Below are 18267 nucleotides of genomic sequence, written 5' to 3' on the forward strand. Positions count from 1 at the left end.
TTTTACTCATTAAGTAAAGGTATTATCCCGCCTCGTCTCAGCCAACGTTCTGCAACGATATGCAATCAAGTGCACAGACAGAGAGCGTGCACTTAAATTACTCCTCCTCTCGAGAGTTCGTATCGAACGTACGACGAGAACTTGCCTCGTTAACACGGAGTTGGAAATCACGGTGGCCAACTTCCAAATTTATCGATACGATACGATACGCCATTTTCGAATCGACTAACGATGATCACGCTGGAAACTACGATTTTCACGTTTCCCCCCTTGTTTCCCCCTCCCCCTCCTTTCTTTTTCTCTTTTTTCTTTTTTTCTTTCTTTTTTTTTTTTTTTTTTTTTTTTGTAGGTTTTTAATTGACGAGAGTATTATTTTTTTTTTTTTTTTTTTTTTTTGGAAATCGGATTCCATATAATCAATCGACCATGCTTGCGATTCGTTTCTATTTTATGTTTTATTTTTTTTTTATTTTTTTTTTTATTAGAGATAAATAATTTTTTACGGTTGGATGTATTGAACGAATACGAATATTGCGTTTCCCCCCAAACGGTATAATCACTTACGAAGAATCGATACGGGAAATCGATATTTATTTCGAGGTCTCTTCAATTTATTTATTTTTTTTTTTTTCCCTCCCCCCTCCTCCCTCATCAATTTTCAAAACCTTCGCGAGTGCGCGTATCGCGCGAAAGAAATAAAGAAATTTTCCCTTTTTTGAGTTTTATCTTTCAAAGTAATTAAGAAGAAGAAGAAGAAGAAGAAAGAAATTAAAATTACCAACCGCGTTGATATCCAATTCCTTGCCTTATAATACGAACGTATAATCGAATAAAATTACGAAGAAAAGAATTTGACGAATATAATATATATAAATCTGTGATAAATATCGCTTCAATCCGAAATTAAAATGAAATTTATTTTCTCATTTTTATTAAACAAAGATACGGAACGTAAATTTCTCACAAAGCGAATGTCACTTTACGTTTGAAAGGCTTCTTCCCATTGTTGTTATTATTATTATTATTTCGTTTCCCCTTTGGATAAGAGAATTTCAATATTTGGCCGTAAGATTGAGGATCCTCCGCTGGAAATCTTCCACCATTTCCCTTTTGATCTTCGGGCGGGGACGGTTGCAGCGCACCCCGAAGACAGTCTTCGCTGTAGAGGGCGGTCGCTTCATCCGGCTCTGGATCCTCGTTTGAGGATCCCGCGGCAGGAGAACTTCCACCCAACTGGACTCGTCCGTCACTTGTGTCCACTGATCGAAGATCGATCGAAACGGTACCCATAGCCTTTTGTCGTTCCGTCTCTCCTTCTGTAATCGAATCGTCGCGATTGAACAAAACAAAATTTATTATTAGATCTTTCTATTTTTCAACGAATTCTCTCTTTTTTTTTTTTTCCTCCTTTTGAATACAGCATACAACAAAAGATCCAATTTGGAATGGAGATTTAAATTTTAGATTGAAATCAATGCTATTTTCGACAGATTTAAAAAATATTTATAACGCGAAAAGGATTTATCGTGGAAAGAATCACTGTGTGGGAGACGATTGTTATACTTGGGAGATTAAAAAAAAATTGAGAGATATCAAATGGGATGGGATATATCTTTTCCGTTTTATGTTTTATCATCGAGTAAATTTTGTTTAAATACGAAACAATCGTTATTTTAATACTTGCACAATTTTTCAATTGTTGTTTTTTTTTTGTTCGTTGAAACGATAATTCGATCGATTAAAATTTTGTTACGTTATGAAAAATATATTGCTTTAAAATGAATTTATTCCATCCATCACATATTACGTGACGATTATTTAAAAACAAATCAACGCCAATTAAATCAAAAATCCTCGGTTATTCGGTGGATGAATTTAAACGATGAACGAATAACGAATGAAAACGTTGGAAATAAGATGTAATAAAGTAATGAAAAGTAATATCAAATGATGATTAATATTCGATGCACGAAATAGTCGATGAAAATGAGATACGATGGAAGAAAGAAAAACGTCGTTGAAAAACAGTGGGGGAAAGGGGAACACGAAGGAAAGGAACGATTCGATTAATAGAATTAATAGAAAGAAGAGAGAGAGAGAGAGGCGCGATTCGTTTGGAATTTCTTCCCGAAGAAATGACGATAATTTCATTCGTAGATATAGATAAAGATATAATTACGTGAAAAATTACGATACCAGCGAGGAATTCCTTAAAATAGGCGCAAAAGATTGTTTAGTGAACGCTCTGATTTCGTTCATGTCCAACCTCTTCGAAATTTGGTTATTGTTCTTTTCGAATCTTATTTTTTTTACATAATTTTACGTTACAAAAAAAAAAGAAAAAAAAAAGAAAAAAAAGAGGAATTACATGATAAAGGGAAAGGAATCGTAGAAAAATGAAATTCTTTTGCGAAGAAACGAAATTATCTCGCCATGATACGGACGACAAATTTTCCCTCGCACGTGTGAACTGCGCCTCGAAAAACAAAGGACATCGATTTTCGATTTATTATTTATTTATTTATCGTTAAGTTGGCCGCCAATGAAATATCTCTACAATATTTCTTTGTCGCTGAGCGGGAAGGATATCGTTGAACGGATATGTGACGATATCGATGACGATCGAGTGATCCATGCGCTTCGTATCTCGATCACGCGAATCGAGAGTCGATCCTCATATGTTTCGGTAACCGAGGATCGGCCGATCCACCATTGTTAATTAAATGCACGTTCAGTAATCGTTCAAAATGTCGCGTCACTGAAGAGTCGGGAATGACGTATTCCGTTTGAATTATAATCACAGTTTCAAAATTTTAAGTGTTTATGACGAACCTGTCCAAATTGCATAGTAAAACATTGATTAAATTTCAAATCACAATGAAAGGAATTAGGGCATTAGTTTTGCAGGACCTCCCTCATGTTTTTCCTTCCAAAAGTTTCCAGGTACGGTATTATTATTGTGTAATTCGTCGATAAGATTTACGACTTAACGATACAATATTTTTCTTCGCTCGTCGTTCGATCAATGATACGTTCCTCGTTCTGCGTAACGTAAAATTGCACGGGATCGTATCTTAATCGTCTTAACATCCATTCAATCACATATTCATAAGTAATTGGAATATACTCGATAAATATACGAGATTTTTTCTATCATCTAATCGTTGCACGCATCAACTCGTACAATAAATTCCATTAACCTCTCCTCGTAATTTAATCGTTCGTCACGATAACCAAATACAATGAACGTATTTTCTCTTTGAAACTTTTATTCCCTTTCTCGAATTTTAGTTCAGTTTATATTTTACGTATGATTTGGGGCGAGAGAAAGATGATAATTATATAAATTAAAATAAAATTCGAACGAGTGAAGGAAAACGAGTTCGTTTCTCGTCGAGCGTTGAAAGGGAGAGCGAAAGATTTTTAACGAGACGATTTTTCCAATTTAATCAGCGCTCATCGACGCAACTTCACACAACAGCGTCATCCCGACGATTCTGGAGTTTTTTCGAGTTCTCTTCGAAGGAAGAAAACTGCCAGGATGCGAAGAAATGTCCCTCGTCCAAGGACATCGTTTCAACCTCGTTAATCTCAACGAACAAAGTTGACGAAGTATCGAAATCAACAGGGTCGCCTAATTTGATCCGCAACATTTCAACGGTGCCGCCTCCTAATTTGAAGCGGAATTCCCAGTTCGATTTGAAATCGAAGGGGCCGATAAGCTGTCTAAAGTTGCAGAACGTTTTGAAACAGGACAATTTGGTGTCCCTGTTGGACGGGAATCCTGTCCCGAAAACGCTGAAATGGAAACTGAAGGGTTACAAAACCCTTCGGAACGAGCAGGCCGGTGACTTCGCATTTGTGCCGGGTGGAAAGTCGTACGATTTCGATATTCTAACCAAGGACGAGCTGATGAACTCGAGCAATTGTAACGCGGATAGATCTCGAACGAAGGGGAGGAATAGCGACGCGAGAAACGATACCATTTGCTTGACGACCAAAGCTATAGAGAACGTGGAGGAGATATTTTGCAGGAATAAATTGATCGGCAAGGACGATCCCATCATCGAGGAGGCGAAGATCGAGAAAAGGGAGACGGATATGAGTAGCGCGGTGGCCGCCTCGAATCAGAAAATTTCAACCACGAGCAAGTTGCTGGTCGGCACCCCTGGTAACATCCCTCCCAAGAAGGAGGATATTAAATATCTGCCCATCTTGAAAACCGATTTCTCAACCGGCCAGATGAAGTATCAGACGCAACCGTCCGTCCAGTTTTCGTCTAAACCGCCTAAGAATATCCCGAAACCTTTGCCGCCGATAATGAAGAGGCAAGACGAGGGGAAAAAATTGGACGAAGCGGAGGAGAAAAAGGCCTCGGCCCAGGTCGGCCAACCGTCGGCACACACAACACCGCCCCCGATAACGCTATCCGTCACACCGTCGACAACACCGTCGATGGCACCGTCGATAACGCCACCGATAACTCCACCGATCCCGCCATCCACCACGCAACCGACCACGCCACCGATCGCCACCTCGAATCAAACGAAACCGTCGGAAGTGGTTCAAAGGTTGAACCCGATCCCCGAGATGAAGAAGGCGGAGAAGAAGGATAGTAACACGACGGTCCAATTCGCGAAGGTGCCCGAGCCTGCGTCGCAAGAGGCGACGGAAGCGACGGAAGCGATCGAGGAGAGTGTGGCGGAGCCGGAAGCGACGATGGAAACGGAAGTGGAGGCGAAGGAGGAAGCGCAGCCGGAGGACGACATAACCAGCTCGAAGTACGCGTTGGAAATGTTGAAAGCCGACGAGATGGAGGAAGAATTGCGGGAGTCGCGATATACGGAGAGCGATAGGAGGAACGTTTCTCGACACTTGTCGAGAGGGAGCGAGGAGATGGAGACGGTGGAAGCGAACGAAGGGGAGGTCGAATCGTCGAGGAGCGAGCAGATGGAGATGAGAGAAGCGGAGAGTGATACGAACGATTCTGAACTTGCATCAACAAATCCTCAAGTTGAACAATTGTCAAAAGGGACGGAAAACATCGAATCACCGAGCGAAACGTTGAACTTGAAATTTCTCAAACCCGACCCAGCCGCCACGTATTTCGCGCCACGGAAATCGAGCAGGCACGGAAGAACCGGCTTCCAAGCCGTAATGGAGAAACCAGTTATGAACATAACCAACCCTTACGAGCACGAACGGGTTCCGAGCTCGCCTTGTGCCGCCACTCAGGCCAAATTGTTGCGCTCCAACACGGATAGCAGAAATTCTCAGGGGTCGGAGATGGGCGGTGGTAAAGGGTCCTCGATGAGCGGCAGCTCTGGCGGGGGATCGCGGAAACCACCCGCCTCGTATCCCCCGTACACGAGTCGGAGATCGGCTTCCTCCAACAGCTCCAACTGTTTGACCAAAAAATTGCCGATCGCGAGGGAGCCGGAGAGCAACGGGCTGCGAGCGATGTTGAACACGAGGAATCCATCGTCCAACATCTCAACTTCCACTATGAATTTACGGAATAAGAACAAGGACAATCAGAATACGAAGAATCGGAAGGACAACAAGAAGAGTAACAAAAAGGAGTGCAAGCGTTATTGCTGCCCGGCGTTGCAAACACCCACCGATTGCGATTACACCAAGTTTCAATGCCCGAACGCGAAACACGAATTTCTCAACGCTACGAAAATGGTCCATTACGATCCAACCTGTTTGCAGTCGGAAGACGAGGCCGAGATACGAGAGTTTTGTACCGATCCGAGGTCGCACAAAAAGTGCAACAGAGAGAGGTAATCGAACGTTACGCGTCTTTTCAAGTCAAGTATATCACGATACTATTTTCGCGCGAAATTCAAGATAACAAATTTTCTAATCTAGAGTTGTTTTATCCAACGATTTGAGCTTGAGCTTCTATGCCAAACTCGAACTTTATTATCTGTCATCCATGTGAAAAGGATTTTTGCATTTTTATATGTTTTTAAACTCTAAACATTTTTTATCATTATTATTATTTTATTTTTCGTTACTTTTTTCCCCATTTCATTTGATATTTTTTTATATTTTTTAAATGTTTCCCCCCCTCCCCTCCCCCTCCCCTATTCTTTTTTCATTTTTTTTTTCTTTTTTTTTTTTTTTCCCCGTAAACTCGAAACGTACCAATACCCAGATAAATAAATCGATCATTTCGAGTTCACGAATAGTTCTCCAATGAATTTTTTTCCCCCGAAATTGATGGAACGAACTTTTACGAGTTTTTATTATAAAAAAAAAGAAATTAATTAAATTGGACAGTAATTTAATTAAAACAAAAAAAAAACACCTCCGATACAAAATTTGAAATACTTTGCGTATTTTCACCCGTATACGAGTCTTTTTTATCGTATATTTAAATTTTACGAGCGAACAAACGAATCATATTGAATAACGATTAGACGTTATTTCGAATTTCACGCGAAAACGTACGTTTTATAAATATATATATATATATAGGAATAATCCGAGTCGAAGCAACAGCAGCAACAACAGCAGCAGACGAAACAGTTCCTATCCTGGGAGAAGGAGTCGAGATGACAACTCGAGGAATTCGACGGATGACAGAAGCACGAGGTCGAGAAACAGAGACGTGAACAGACGGACGAGCAGGTCCGACGATAATAGTGGGAACAGATCGGCGAAATTCGGGAAAAGGAATTTCATGAATTCCGCTTACGTCAGATGGCCGAAAACTGTGAAAAGCGTGAAACGATTTTCTTCGTTGCCCGCCTTCGCTATCCCCCTGCTCGGCGCGAAGGAGAGCAGGGAGTTGAATCAGAAAATACTGATCTCACCCTCGAAATGCAATTTCTCGAAATGCAAGAGGAACGACGACAGGACAAAGTGTAAACAAAACAGGTGCAAAAGACAGGCCAACAAGTGTAAAGTGCAGGGCGACAGGAAAGGAGATGATAATTGCAAAAAGCTGAAGGGTTCTTGCGACAATAATGCTTGTAGGAGGCAGAGGGATACTTATAAGAAGGATACCGATGCGTGCGCGAGGGTGAAACCCGTTCTCTGCGACGATAACGATGAAAATTCTTGTAAAAGACCCACGAAGGTGGTGGAGCATCCTTGCAAGAAGGTGAGGCGAAATAGGAAGAGGGACGATAAAAAGGTAAGATCGAGTTATGACACAAAAAATAATGCTTGTAAAAAGACTTCAGGGAAATTGAGTTGCAGTAGTGTAACCAGGATCAAGGAGGGTCAGTATGGCATTAAGGATGCAACGAGCACTTTGAATATATGCGGCAAAAAGAGGGAACAAATGTGCAAAGGTGACCATTATTTCCATAAATTATTCTCAACTTCTCTTGTGATTCTTGAATTTTTCGGCGTACAGATACATAAAAATATCCATCGCATTTATTTTTTTTGCAAACAGCTGTTTGCAAAATTTTACGATTAAAAGGTAATTAAATTTTTCAGTTCTTTTTTTTTTTTTTTTTTTTTTTTTTTTTTTTCCGTGCGTATCTCTTTTCCTTTAAATATTCGATCGAGTTAATAGAGGAGATATATAAAATTAATATCGACCTTGGTAATTTTTTTTTCTCGTTCTTCGGAATAAGATAAAATAAAACTCGTTTTTGTTACGAATGTTTTTTTCTTTTTTTTTTTTTTTTTTTTTTTTACTTAATACACTAAATTTGGAGAAATTTCCTGTTCATTTATGGCTGTAGATAGGAAAAAAACAATAATCCCAGAAAGCGAAAAAGCGAAAGAATCCGCGAAAGAAAGGATGGATAGAGAGCGAAGAGAGATCGAGGAGTGCAAGAAAAATATAATGCCTAAAAAGAAAAAGGAGGATAAAAAAGTAGTGTCCGGTTTAGAGCGTATTATCAGTCCGTGTAAAGAACAATTGAAGAAGAAAGAGGTGAACTTTACAAACTTAAAATTTCCTTTGAATCTTATAAGCAGTTTGCAAAATTCCAAATTGCTGAACGATCGATTGAGGAAATATTCGAACGAGGAAACCTATGAAAACGATAATGATGTCGGTTTGAACGATTTGGTACCGGAAAAGAAATTCTGGATTTTCCACGAAGACTTGAACTATCCGGATGTACCTGTTTTAAAAGAAAACGTTGAGGATATGCCAGAAGCAGAAGATGACGATAATGCTACCAATACGTGGTTCTTTTCGTGGTTCAACGGCTGTCAATAATTAAAAATATACTGTCAATAACAAAAGAAAGTGAATGGTATATAATTTATTTTTTAAAGTTCTACGCTTTTTCGTGTAGTCCCGGGAGTAGTTTATTTAAAAAAAAAAAAAAAAAAAAATGATAAAATATATGTAAATTAAGAATTGATTATATAGAGTATAGATCAACTGTTTTTATATCGAATATAACGAAATGAAGAACATATGAATATGAATTATATTTTTTCATTCTTTATTAGAGCTATTTTATTAAAATTCGCTGTTACGCTGTCAATCAATTACGAAACTTGTCTTCCTATTTCGTTTTTTAAAATATAAATATATATCTCAAACATGTATGTATATATCTTAAATATTTTTTTTAAAAAATATCTATATCCTCCTTAGTTTAAAATATTAACGTTCCAATATAAGAAAAAAGATATCGATAAAAATCTCCAATTTTTCGATTTTTACCGTTTCAAGCTACAATTACATTTTACCTAAGGAACGTGGATAACTACTATTGTATATGTACACTGTTGCAACACCAAAAATTCTTCTTTCCAAAATTGTTGACCAAATTGTTCCGGTTATATTCCCGTTATAAAATTTCTTGTTTTTCTCGTTCGCGCAATTCCCAAACGTGCCTTTTCTAATCGTCCCACGAATCGAACCACCCGGCTTTCCAGTCTGCTCATCACAAATGGTAAAAGATCGAGGAACACGTAGTAAGTAATTGTTACAATGCGCATAGTTAGAAGATAGTCGACGCCCGAACGAACGAGATCGTGTTCGGGGCGGCAAACTTCGTCCCCGAATGAATTCGTGCGTCGCGGCCAGTTACGAGACGTCTTTGTTCGAGGAAAACGAGCAACCACGAGCAGAGGCGTGCACGTGAATGGAGGGTTAGCAATTACGGGTTATTCAGATCCTCGCCACGGGATACCCAGGGTGCCGTCACCATGGAATTTTTCGTACGTGCATGTATACCTGGCGCCTCTTCGCCCCCCTTTTTACGTTGTGCGCACATGGTTGCGTTGAAAGGGAGAAAAAGAGAGGGAGAGAAATCCAAGAGGAGGAAGAAAAGGACGGGGAGGAGAAGCGCTGTTGGAAGAGAAAAAGAGAGGAAAAATGAGAGAGGGAGAGAAAAGCGTGAGGACGTCTCTGCGGGGATTCTCGCGCCCTGCCACTTATGGGAACGTGATACGAGCTTTTCGTTGGATGCTCTCTTGCGTTTTCGCATTGTTACGCAACCACGTCGTCCTTCCTTCGCGTTCTACACTTCCCTCCTCCTTCTTTTTCCCGTACCTTGCCTTCTTCGCCTTCTCTCCGCAAAAAGAATCGATGTCGATGCGAAAACGTTTTGTGTCGATGTTCCTTCTCGACTTCCGCCTCATGTGTCCCAAAGAGACATCAAAAATTCGTGTTTACGCCGCTGGAGACTGACACTTCCCAACACTTCCTTCTCAACGAGGAATAATCACGTTTGGATTTTTCAGACGGGGTTCGATTTTAACTCGATTATGATGATAATCGTTTGTCTCGTTACTTAATCATTGGATTATAAGTACGTTAATTGGATCGTGATTTGAAATAAAAGTTCGTGGAACTTGTGGAATTTGATGAAATTGATAAGGACAAGTCAAATTTAGGATGTTTGAAATATTATGTGTTATAGCCGTGTTATCTATGATGAATTTGGGTATGTATAATCAATATGATTTTCTATTGAGATAGAATCGAAATAATGGTTTAAAAAAATGTTTATCGATAGATAAATAAAAAATAGATTGAAACAGAGGTTGAGCAGAGTATAAGGATTCGAAGATTAAATATTTTTCTTAAATATTTTAGGATGGAATGAAAGATAAGCGGCACGTGACACAGAAATTATTCTTAACACGGCCGCGGATATTTTTGAACAAGTTGTCATCGAGAAGATCGAACGGTTGATTTCACGGGGCGAGGAGAACCGTAAGCATCTAGACGTCACATTATGATGTCAACGACTTCTTCCTGGACCACAAACCGCTTCGACCGTATGTCCAGGATGAATGGTGACGCCACGGGTGGCACCCCGTCGGAGAGAACCGCATACAACCACTGTAAATGTGTCAATTTCTACAGGATCATTCGAATCCAGATGAGAATCTCCACTATCAGGCAATTCTTACTCTTACTTATTTATATAATGTGCTATTATCTTATCTGACAGACTTCGTGTTAAAAAATTTCAGGACAATCTGAAAGATAACAAAAGTATTGGCTATCGAATTACTCAAAATATGAAATCAACTCTAATGAATCATGTCATAAAGAGAGAAAGAGATGAATGGCATAAGTAATTTCATCGGTTAACCGAGATTATTTATTTCTTGAGGAAAATAATTAAATTTTATTCCATAATATTGAAACGTAAAACAAAAAAAAAATAATTCTATTTGTAAAATTTTATAGTGATTGATCATCAAATAATGGAAAGAAAAAGAAATTACAAGACTGTGAAATTACAATCAATATGAAGAAATAGAATTTTCATCATATATCAAGAAAATTGTTCCTGCCTGTAAATTATTTTTCTATTGAAATTTGAAAAACACGCCTGGTTTTTTTTTTTTTTTTAATAACTATCAGAAGCGGCGAAAAAAGAACAGAAAGCACATTTGCCATGTGCGAAGCTTGAAAAACGTCCCATGTCAATCAGAAAAGACGGAAAACGGTATGTGCAAAACAAACGGCGTGTTCGTTTCGTTCGAACGAAGCTTTTGAGCCAGGACATACCGAGAAATTTGGTCGGCATGCATTATTTTAGGGAGCGAAGCCTTGTTTTTACAAAAGTCCTTGTGGTCTGAGAAAACAAGATGTTCTTTTGTCCACCACGCCATACGATCTTTCTCAAAATCGAAGAGTGGTCAAGTTTTTAAAACGTTTATGTTTAAAAATCTTAAAAAAAAATATATATATATAAAGTATATTTCGCAATAAAATAAATATTTTAAATATTTTATTCATTAAAGTGAAACATTTATTCTCAATTAAAATATTTAATTTTTTCATTCACTTATAACAAATATTTTGTATTTTGTATATTTTGTCGACAGCATTAATCTGATATTATATTAATGTCAATAATACTTCGAGAGAGAATCAAATATTTCATTGACGACGTGAACGTGACAATAAAAATGTAAAAATATTTCAATAAAAATTTGTGAGGTTATGTAAATCGCGGTATTGCATCAAACAAATCAGTCAATGTTTTTCATTTTCTTTATGAATATACACAGTAAGGCTTTATTTCCATGAAATTTATTGAAAGAAAAACCCGATTGTAAAACATTTCATTTCAATTTCTGTTTAATGTAAATGGAAAACAATTATTAACATCAACTGCTTTACCTCGAACAAATTCAATTCATCCACTGAAAAATCGATGACACTCATTTGTGAAAATATCTTGAGAGAAAAACAGAAAGTATTTAAAAGCAGAAATTAAATAAATCATTGTAATTTTATATTATATTTAGATTTCATAAATGTATCTATTATTTTTAAATCGACATATTATATTATATCATATCAATATAAAAATTATTCAAATTAAATAAATAACGAAAATAAAAACATACGTAAAAATAGGTTAGATTCCTTCAAGCATGAATATTCATCTATCGAATTCAACGATGTTAGATCAATATTTTCTTTCTTAATCATTTATAATTCGATATGATAATTAGAAATATAATATTTACGAATAAAAGGTAAGTGTTTAAATATTGTTTCTAAATTACAATTATCATAATAATATCCCGCGTAAAATTCACCAAATGCTGATAACAATACACCGATAAATTACTAGATTTCTACATCGAGTGAAATACGTATTCATAGAAGATAATTAAATAGTTGGCCAATCGTAGAACTTAACGAGTTATGTGAAAGTAACTGAAATATGCTCGTTCTGGGATGGATTCGTCCGATTTACTTGCCTGTCTCTTTAACTATGTTCATATTAGAGAAAGAAAGGAATACAAGTCGGGGGTGTAATGAGATTTATTTATTACCAAACGAGGCTCGACCAATGATGAGACGAGATGGTGGTCGTAGCCATGCCCAACAGCCAATGAGAAAACACGTCGACTTGCTGTCAGTCCGACCACGCCCCAGCCAATCGGCGCTTAGCTGCGCATGACAGAGTGGCTCGGTCTCGGAACACGCCGGAGCGGCAGTCCCTTCTGGTGCGTGCGTAGGAGAACGTCTCTTTTTCGACCGGTCACGAGAAAGAGAGAGAGAAAGAGAGAGAGAGGGAGTGCGTAAATCTGACGTTTCATTATCATTCTTCGAATTATCTCGATGTCACGGGTCCCGATATACTTTGATCATCGTACCGTCGCGCGTGGCCGTTGATATTTATTGGTTATGTTCATCGCTTCGCGTGTTTTCTTTCGCCGGTAGTGTTAGGAGTGCGATATAAACAGTGCGTTTTCTCGATTCGTTTTCAAGTGTATCGGTTGTGTCGCGTGCTTTTCGATAATCTGTTCTCAAAGATTCGACGACAATTGGTTTGAAAAATTGTTCCCACTCGAGATTTGATAAAAAGAAGAATCGAAAAAGATAGAGGAGGACAGAAACGGACTATTTAACACGCTCCTAATAATAGCCAGTGCGCGTTCGTACGCGAGTATACTAAGCGCCTATAAATACACACCTACCACGGCCCGCGGAAACACGAGCCCGTGGATTTCACGGTGCAACCTGCCACGAAGAGATAGAAAAGACGCGAAGTCGAAGGGAAAAGAGGGAGGATAATCTTGAAGGAGGGCGCACCTGGCGCTCTAAGAGAAACTTGCCATAATCGGATCTAGTCGGAGGCAGTAACGCAAGATAATCGCGCAACACACGCGAGATGAGGAAACCATAGAAAAAGATAAACGTGCCAGAGAAAGAGAAAGAGAGAGACAGTGAATCGACCCACTGGCTGCTGGTTACATATCAGCCTCTGAAAGCAGATTAGAGAATAACCTGCAGCTGGAGTGTTAGATTTTATTATTCCACGGAGTGTATCCTTTCTTTTACTCTCGTAACACGAGAAACGTCTCGTTGGAATTCGTCGGCAGCCGAGCTTGCAGCAAGTCTACCAGCAGTAGACTAAAAATATCCCCTTCCTGCATATTCTGACGCGTTTATACCGTCACAAGTGTGGCGCGTTCTTCCTTTGTGTTGCTGTTATAAACTTTTCAACTCTCTGCTTTCTCTCTGTGTTCAAAAATACACGACGAAGTTCACTGATTACGTGTCAGGTTTGTCTGATCGAAGAAGAAAATCTCTATAACAATAATAGTTTTTCCACTATATAGTATATATCTACACGCTAGCGAACAACGTGTTCGTTCGTTGATTCGACTACGGTGAAAACGCACCGAGAGAAGGATGCCTCGCAGAAAATTGTACGTGAAGGAGCATCGTGGATGACTATCGAAAGGTATGAAGATCGTTGATAAGTTCATTACCGCCGGTGGCTCGTACGCAGCTGAATATCCGCCGTCGGAACGATTCTCGAAAGAATCAAGCCTCGTCCGTCGGCTAAACGATCAGTGGGCCGCGGATTTTTCACAAGTGGTTAATAAAGAGTATAATTCTATCCCGTGGTAAGGAAAAGGAAAAAAGAATAAGAAAATAGTGAGTGAAACGAAGTGCACGGAAGAAAAGTGGTCCACGGTGGAGGGTGGAGGGAACGGTGTACAAGGGGTCGCCGTGGGCCCCGGAGATGATGCGATGATGGCCTACGGAGGAACCACCGGAAACGGAGGTGCAATGGGACCTTCTTCTGGTGGTACAGATGTTTTGGGCTCGACCGGTGATTACAGTCCACAAGGGACACCGACACCACTCACGGGACATACTGCCGGACCCGTTGAAGCAACTACCTACGGTCCTGGAACGGGACCAGCGAGTTATAGCCCCCAAGACAGTCCTGCGAGCTCTGCCGGCGGTGGTAGCGGTAGCAATGGACAACTTCCCAGTTTCGGATTTACGCAGGAACAAGTCGCCTGCGTTTGTGAGGTAAGCTTTAAAAAATATTATTCGAGTGGAAATTTGAAATTTGAGCTTGCTTTAACGTGTTATTGATCGATAAAATCAATTCCGTACGCGCGGTGTTGGGCGACGAGTGTCCGACGGAAAGATGCTAGATACAATTTTCTTATAATTTTATTTCATTTTTCGTTTACTTGGACAATATTAAAATATTGATTTGCGAATAATATAATGTAAATAATATCTTTAAATAATAAGTTCTGTATAAATTTCATGTCAGTCGATTGTGACATGATAGAGTAACATCGTGCATCATAAAAAGTTACTATATTTTTTGCAATCGAGAAATTATAAATGATATATGATATGAAAATGATATATATTTTATTTTTCATTTAATAAAGTAGTATAAAAGTATTATTTCCTTCGTATTGTTATTTTTAATTTTTTTTTTTTTTACTTTCTTATTAATTTATTTCATTTATGTAAGAACAATAAGACATACGTAATCGGAACTTTCGTTCAAGAGTAAGATGTTATTAAGATTATAGAAATTAAACAAATTTATATGTAGATTTTCAATTACGCGGAAGGTCAACAGCCATAAATTATCGTTTAAGGACCAAATTCTTGTAATAAAATTATTCGCGAAATAATATTTAACTTCTTGACCATTATTTATGCATTTTGCGATGATGAAACTCTCCCTGAAATTTTCTATTTTTCCGCGAATACAATATTGTACAACACCGCGCGCCAAGATTCACTTGCATGTCACATCTAATGGAGTTCATACGATTTTACCAACCATAAATTGTTTTGTGTGCGACGTTTACGCTCTTCTCGCATCGAATAGCCCACGTGTGAATAGTACACGACGGAATTCATTAGTTACACATCCCAAATGTTTTATTCGAAACAGTAGTTTGAGATTCTGATTTTGTATAATTTGGACGAAGATTAAAAATGAAGAAGAGAAAATAAAAAAAAAAATGACTCGTTAGTGACGTATCGTAATACGATTGCATAATAATAAACGTATTAAAATAATTTCTCTGTACTTTAAAAAGCAAATATGCAAAATTATAGATATAAACAGAAATCAGTAGTATATTAGAAATGTGCGAGGAACGTTAACATTTGCACACTTTTCCCATTTGCCTTACATATATACGGCTAGACGTTTAACTCCTTGCCCACGTCACATGGATATTCTAATTTACGACAGCGTTTCGCATTTTCGATAAACGACCGAACTGTTTGTTAAGAATAGAATCGTTTAACGATTAATTACGCCCGCGTCATAATAAAGAAAAGCTTAAAAAAGTTTAAACATTAACGATCGTGTCTTTCTATATAATTTAAGCTTATCGTTTCAGTTAAAAGCATTCCGTGCGTGAAACATTTACCGTGATTAAACGATCAATCAATTTTAAAATTTGTAATTTTGAATTTAAAATTTAAATTAATCGTTGAAAAAGCGAAATAATAATAAAGTAATTATGGGTGACATCCACCAGATGGTATTTTATCGTCACTATGGTTACCGGTAATTCGTAAAAATGCCGTGAGACGTGGGCGCTAGTTGTCTTGTATCATATGAAGTAATCGGCGAATCGACTCGTTCGAGAAAGAACGACCTATCGATATTTTGCCGTTAGCCGGGTGGTGCCGGTAGTTTCTTGTGCTACCGTCTATTGCGTGCTTCGAGTTCTCGCGCGAAGACAAATCGATTCTCGAGTTCGCGGCGAGAACGGTGGATGGAACGAGACAGACTGAAAACGTTTAACGGTTTAGCACGCCTCGGTATGTCGGTTTGATTTGTCGTCGACCAATCGAAAACTTCCGTATACCGTCGTTAAAGTCCGATCGCGATCTCTCTGTCGGCCATTTCTCTTAGGCTTTCATCGCGACTCGTTTCTCATTATATGGCCGGATTTCTTGCACACATTGTGATTAATCGTTCGTCAGAAGTGTAGAAACTAGTGGCACCCGGCGACGCGAATGAAGAAGTAATCAAGGCAGGTGCACAAGACTCGTACCATCGTCTCATTTAATGGATGATCGTTTTTGATAAGTTGCTTGTAATGAGCAATCGAGCATTGATTTCATTACATGTTATAGCATAATAATTTTTCCTCGATATTTACGTTTTCTCTTAATTTTTCTCAGTTTTTCTCAATTTAATACTTACGCGTAATAAAAATTCGGTTTTTTTTTTTTTTTTTTTTTTTTCTTATACATTACGAGTCGTGTTGCATCGAAGAATAAACTCGTGAAAAGGGAACATCAGCATAAATTTATTAAAGTGTTATCTTTCAAGTGGTAAACGAATGTAGATATGGTTACATCTGTTGATTCTTGATACGTTAAATTATTAATATTTCATGCATTCGAAAAAAAGAAAAGAAACACCCTTTTCGCGGAATGAAATAGAGAATACGAGATGAAATAATAGTTACGATTGAGAAATATACAAGATACACTAGAATAAGAGGAGATCGGGATGAGTTCTGCCGACTAACAGTGTGCCCCCCCTGTCTATCGTCTTCAAGGCGATGGTGTCGTCTGTCCAGGTTCTCCAACAGGCGGGCTCTGTGGAGAGGCTTGGCAGGTTCCTGTGGTCCCTGCCGGCGTGCACTAGGTTGCATCGTCACGAGAGCGTGCTGAAAGCTAAGGCGATTGTCGCCTTCCATCGGGGCCACTTCAAGGAACTGTACAGGATTCTTGAGAGTCATACATTCAGTCCGCACAATCATCAGAAACTACAAGCTCTCTGGCTCAAGGCTCATTACATAGAGGCCGAGAGATTGAGAGGAAGGCCTTTGGGTGCAGTTGGTTAGTATAAGATTTTCCTCAAATCATTCCAAATTTTCATTGGATAACTCGAAATATGAAGCGCGTTTAATATGCATTGTCCTTCAAAATAAAAGATAATTTTCTATCTTCGAAACAAATTAATTGCTGATGCTAGCCGCCATATTGTTTACGAAATTTTGTCACTATATCTCATTGGTTATCTCAATTTTCCTAACCATATAAAACGAAATTCAAATTCTTAAATAGATTTACCGGAAAAATTGATAACGTGCGTTATATAATTTAATTTATTTTATATAATTGTATTATATTCTCTATCTCTTTTTGTATAATATATAAGAAAATTTTTTCAAATTCTTCGCGTGCGTTCCTTCTTTCTATAATCTTACTTAGTGTTGGTGATTGTGAAAGTTTAAAAATACGAATCGGCCGCGTAACAAATCACCGGCTTTAATTTATTGGCAATCATAATAGCGCCGGAAAGGAAACATCTCGCGCAGGAAAAAGAATCGCGCCGCAATTTCGCGCCCGAGGCCTGCCAGTTTTATTTCCGTCGCGCATTGTAAACAGGGAAGAAGGCGAGTTTAACGAGCCGACATTCTAATTAGATCTTTCCATTTACTTTTGTGAACCAATTTGTGTCATTTGATCCTTCTTTCTTTCTTCTTTTGTCTTTATGCTAAAACCGGAGAGCCAAAGAAAGAAATTCGTGTGACGCGAAGTTTGTGTGAAGATTTCCTACTCCTTTGAAAAAGAACTTCGCTATACGTACTTTTAAGAAAGGGTTAATGCATAACCGTGATTCTTTTAAGAAGTTAGAGCAAAAATTTTCACCGGTGCTAGTTTTCTCTTTTCGTTTTCCTTGCATTTTCCCCCATTTTATTTACATTAAAATGATTACAGTGAAACGTCAGAAAAGTATTTTTAAAAGACCTTCGCGATATAAACTTTTATTTATATGTTTGATTTTTTTACTCTCTCGAGTATCGATGGCAATTGATAGCTGAAGGAGAATGCAAAACAATGCACGATATTTGTAGATCGAACGACGAAAATAAAATCGAACACACGCGATGTTTGTGCATCGGTGTTGCGTCGTTTTAAAAATATGTCCTCTCGTAATTCGAAGATTTATCGTCATTGGACGTATAAATCGTGTAATTATTTTGGAAGATTTTTTTGTAATTATTGATTTTAATTAAAGATAGTAATTTTGTTTGTCGTGAATAATCAAC

The 18267-nt window shown here is 38.3% G+C and overlaps 3 protein-coding genes and 1 long non-coding RNA gene across 14 annotated transcripts in view; 3 read left to right on the forward strand and 1 right to left on the reverse strand.

The window, feature by feature from the left end:
• Positions 1-896: 896 nt before the first annotated feature.
• Positions 897-2433, reverse strand: LOC100865925 (uncharacterized). Of its 2 annotated transcripts, none has more exons than XM_003696188.3 (2): positions 2197-2433; positions 897-1316 (listed from the first exon to the last, which is right to left on the reverse strand). In XM_003696188.3, the coding sequence occupies exon 2, from the start codon at positions 1288-1290 to the stop codon at positions 961-963; it is 330 nt and encodes a 109-aa protein (XP_003696236.2). In that variant the 5' UTR covers positions 1291-1316; positions 2197-2433; the 3' UTR covers positions 897-960. The 2 variants fall into 2 exon arrangements, with proteins under 2 accessions (XP_003696236.2, XP_003696235.2); XM_003696187.3 differs by having other exon boundaries at positions 2180-2433.
• A 224-nt stretch (positions 2434-2657) lies between these two features.
• LOC100867138 (uncharacterized) lies at positions 2658-8526 on the forward strand. Of its 5 annotated transcripts, none has more exons than XR_015291148.1 (5): positions 2658-2943; positions 3454-5786; positions 6487-7147; positions 7197-7307; positions 7710-8526. XR_015291148.1 is itself a non-coding variant. In XM_086904883.1 (5 exons), the coding sequence occupies exons 1-5, from the start codon at positions 2824-2826 to the stop codon at positions 8192-8194; spliced, it is 3717 nt and encodes a 1238-aa protein (XP_086761009.1). In that variant the 5' UTR covers positions 2658-2823; the 3' UTR covers positions 8195-8526. The 5 variants fall into 5 exon arrangements, 1 of the variants encoding a protein (XP_086761009.1); XR_015291149.1 differs by having other exon boundaries at positions 7213-7307; XR_015291146.1 differs by having other exon boundaries at positions 7216-7307.
• A 1553-nt stretch (positions 8527-10079) lies between these two features.
• On the forward strand, positions 10080-11187 carry LOC147658148 (uncharacterized). The gene is made up of 4 exons (XR_015291150.1): positions 10080-10339; positions 10414-10517; positions 10634-10895; positions 10989-11187. It is a non-coding gene; the product is annotated as an uncharacterized LOC147658148 (long non-coding RNA).
• A 1222-nt stretch (positions 11188-12409) lies between these two features.
• so (SIX homeobox 1 protein sine oculis) overlaps positions 12410-18267 on the forward strand; it is a 49645-nt gene continuing 43787 nt past the window's right edge. For all 6 annotated transcript variants that reach the window (XR_015291153.1, XR_015291152.1, XR_015291151.1 and 3 more), the window contains exons 1-2: positions 12410-14239; positions 16789-17050. Coding sequence is in view for 3 of the 6 variants with exons in the window: in XM_086904885.1 (XP_086761011.1) it covers positions 13952-14239; positions 16789-17050 (550 nt within the window). In the remaining 3 variants the exon portion in view is untranslated. The remainder of the gene's footprint in view (positions 14240-16788; positions 17051-18267) is intronic.

This window comes from Apis florea, unplaced genomic scaffold (assembly GCF_048593485.1).
Source record: "Apis florea isolate Af1SG1 unplaced genomic scaffold, ASM4859348v1 contig_2350_pilon, whole genome shotgun sequence".
Taxonomy (NCBI): Eukaryota; Metazoa; Arthropoda; class Insecta; order Hymenoptera; family Apidae; genus Apis; species Apis florea.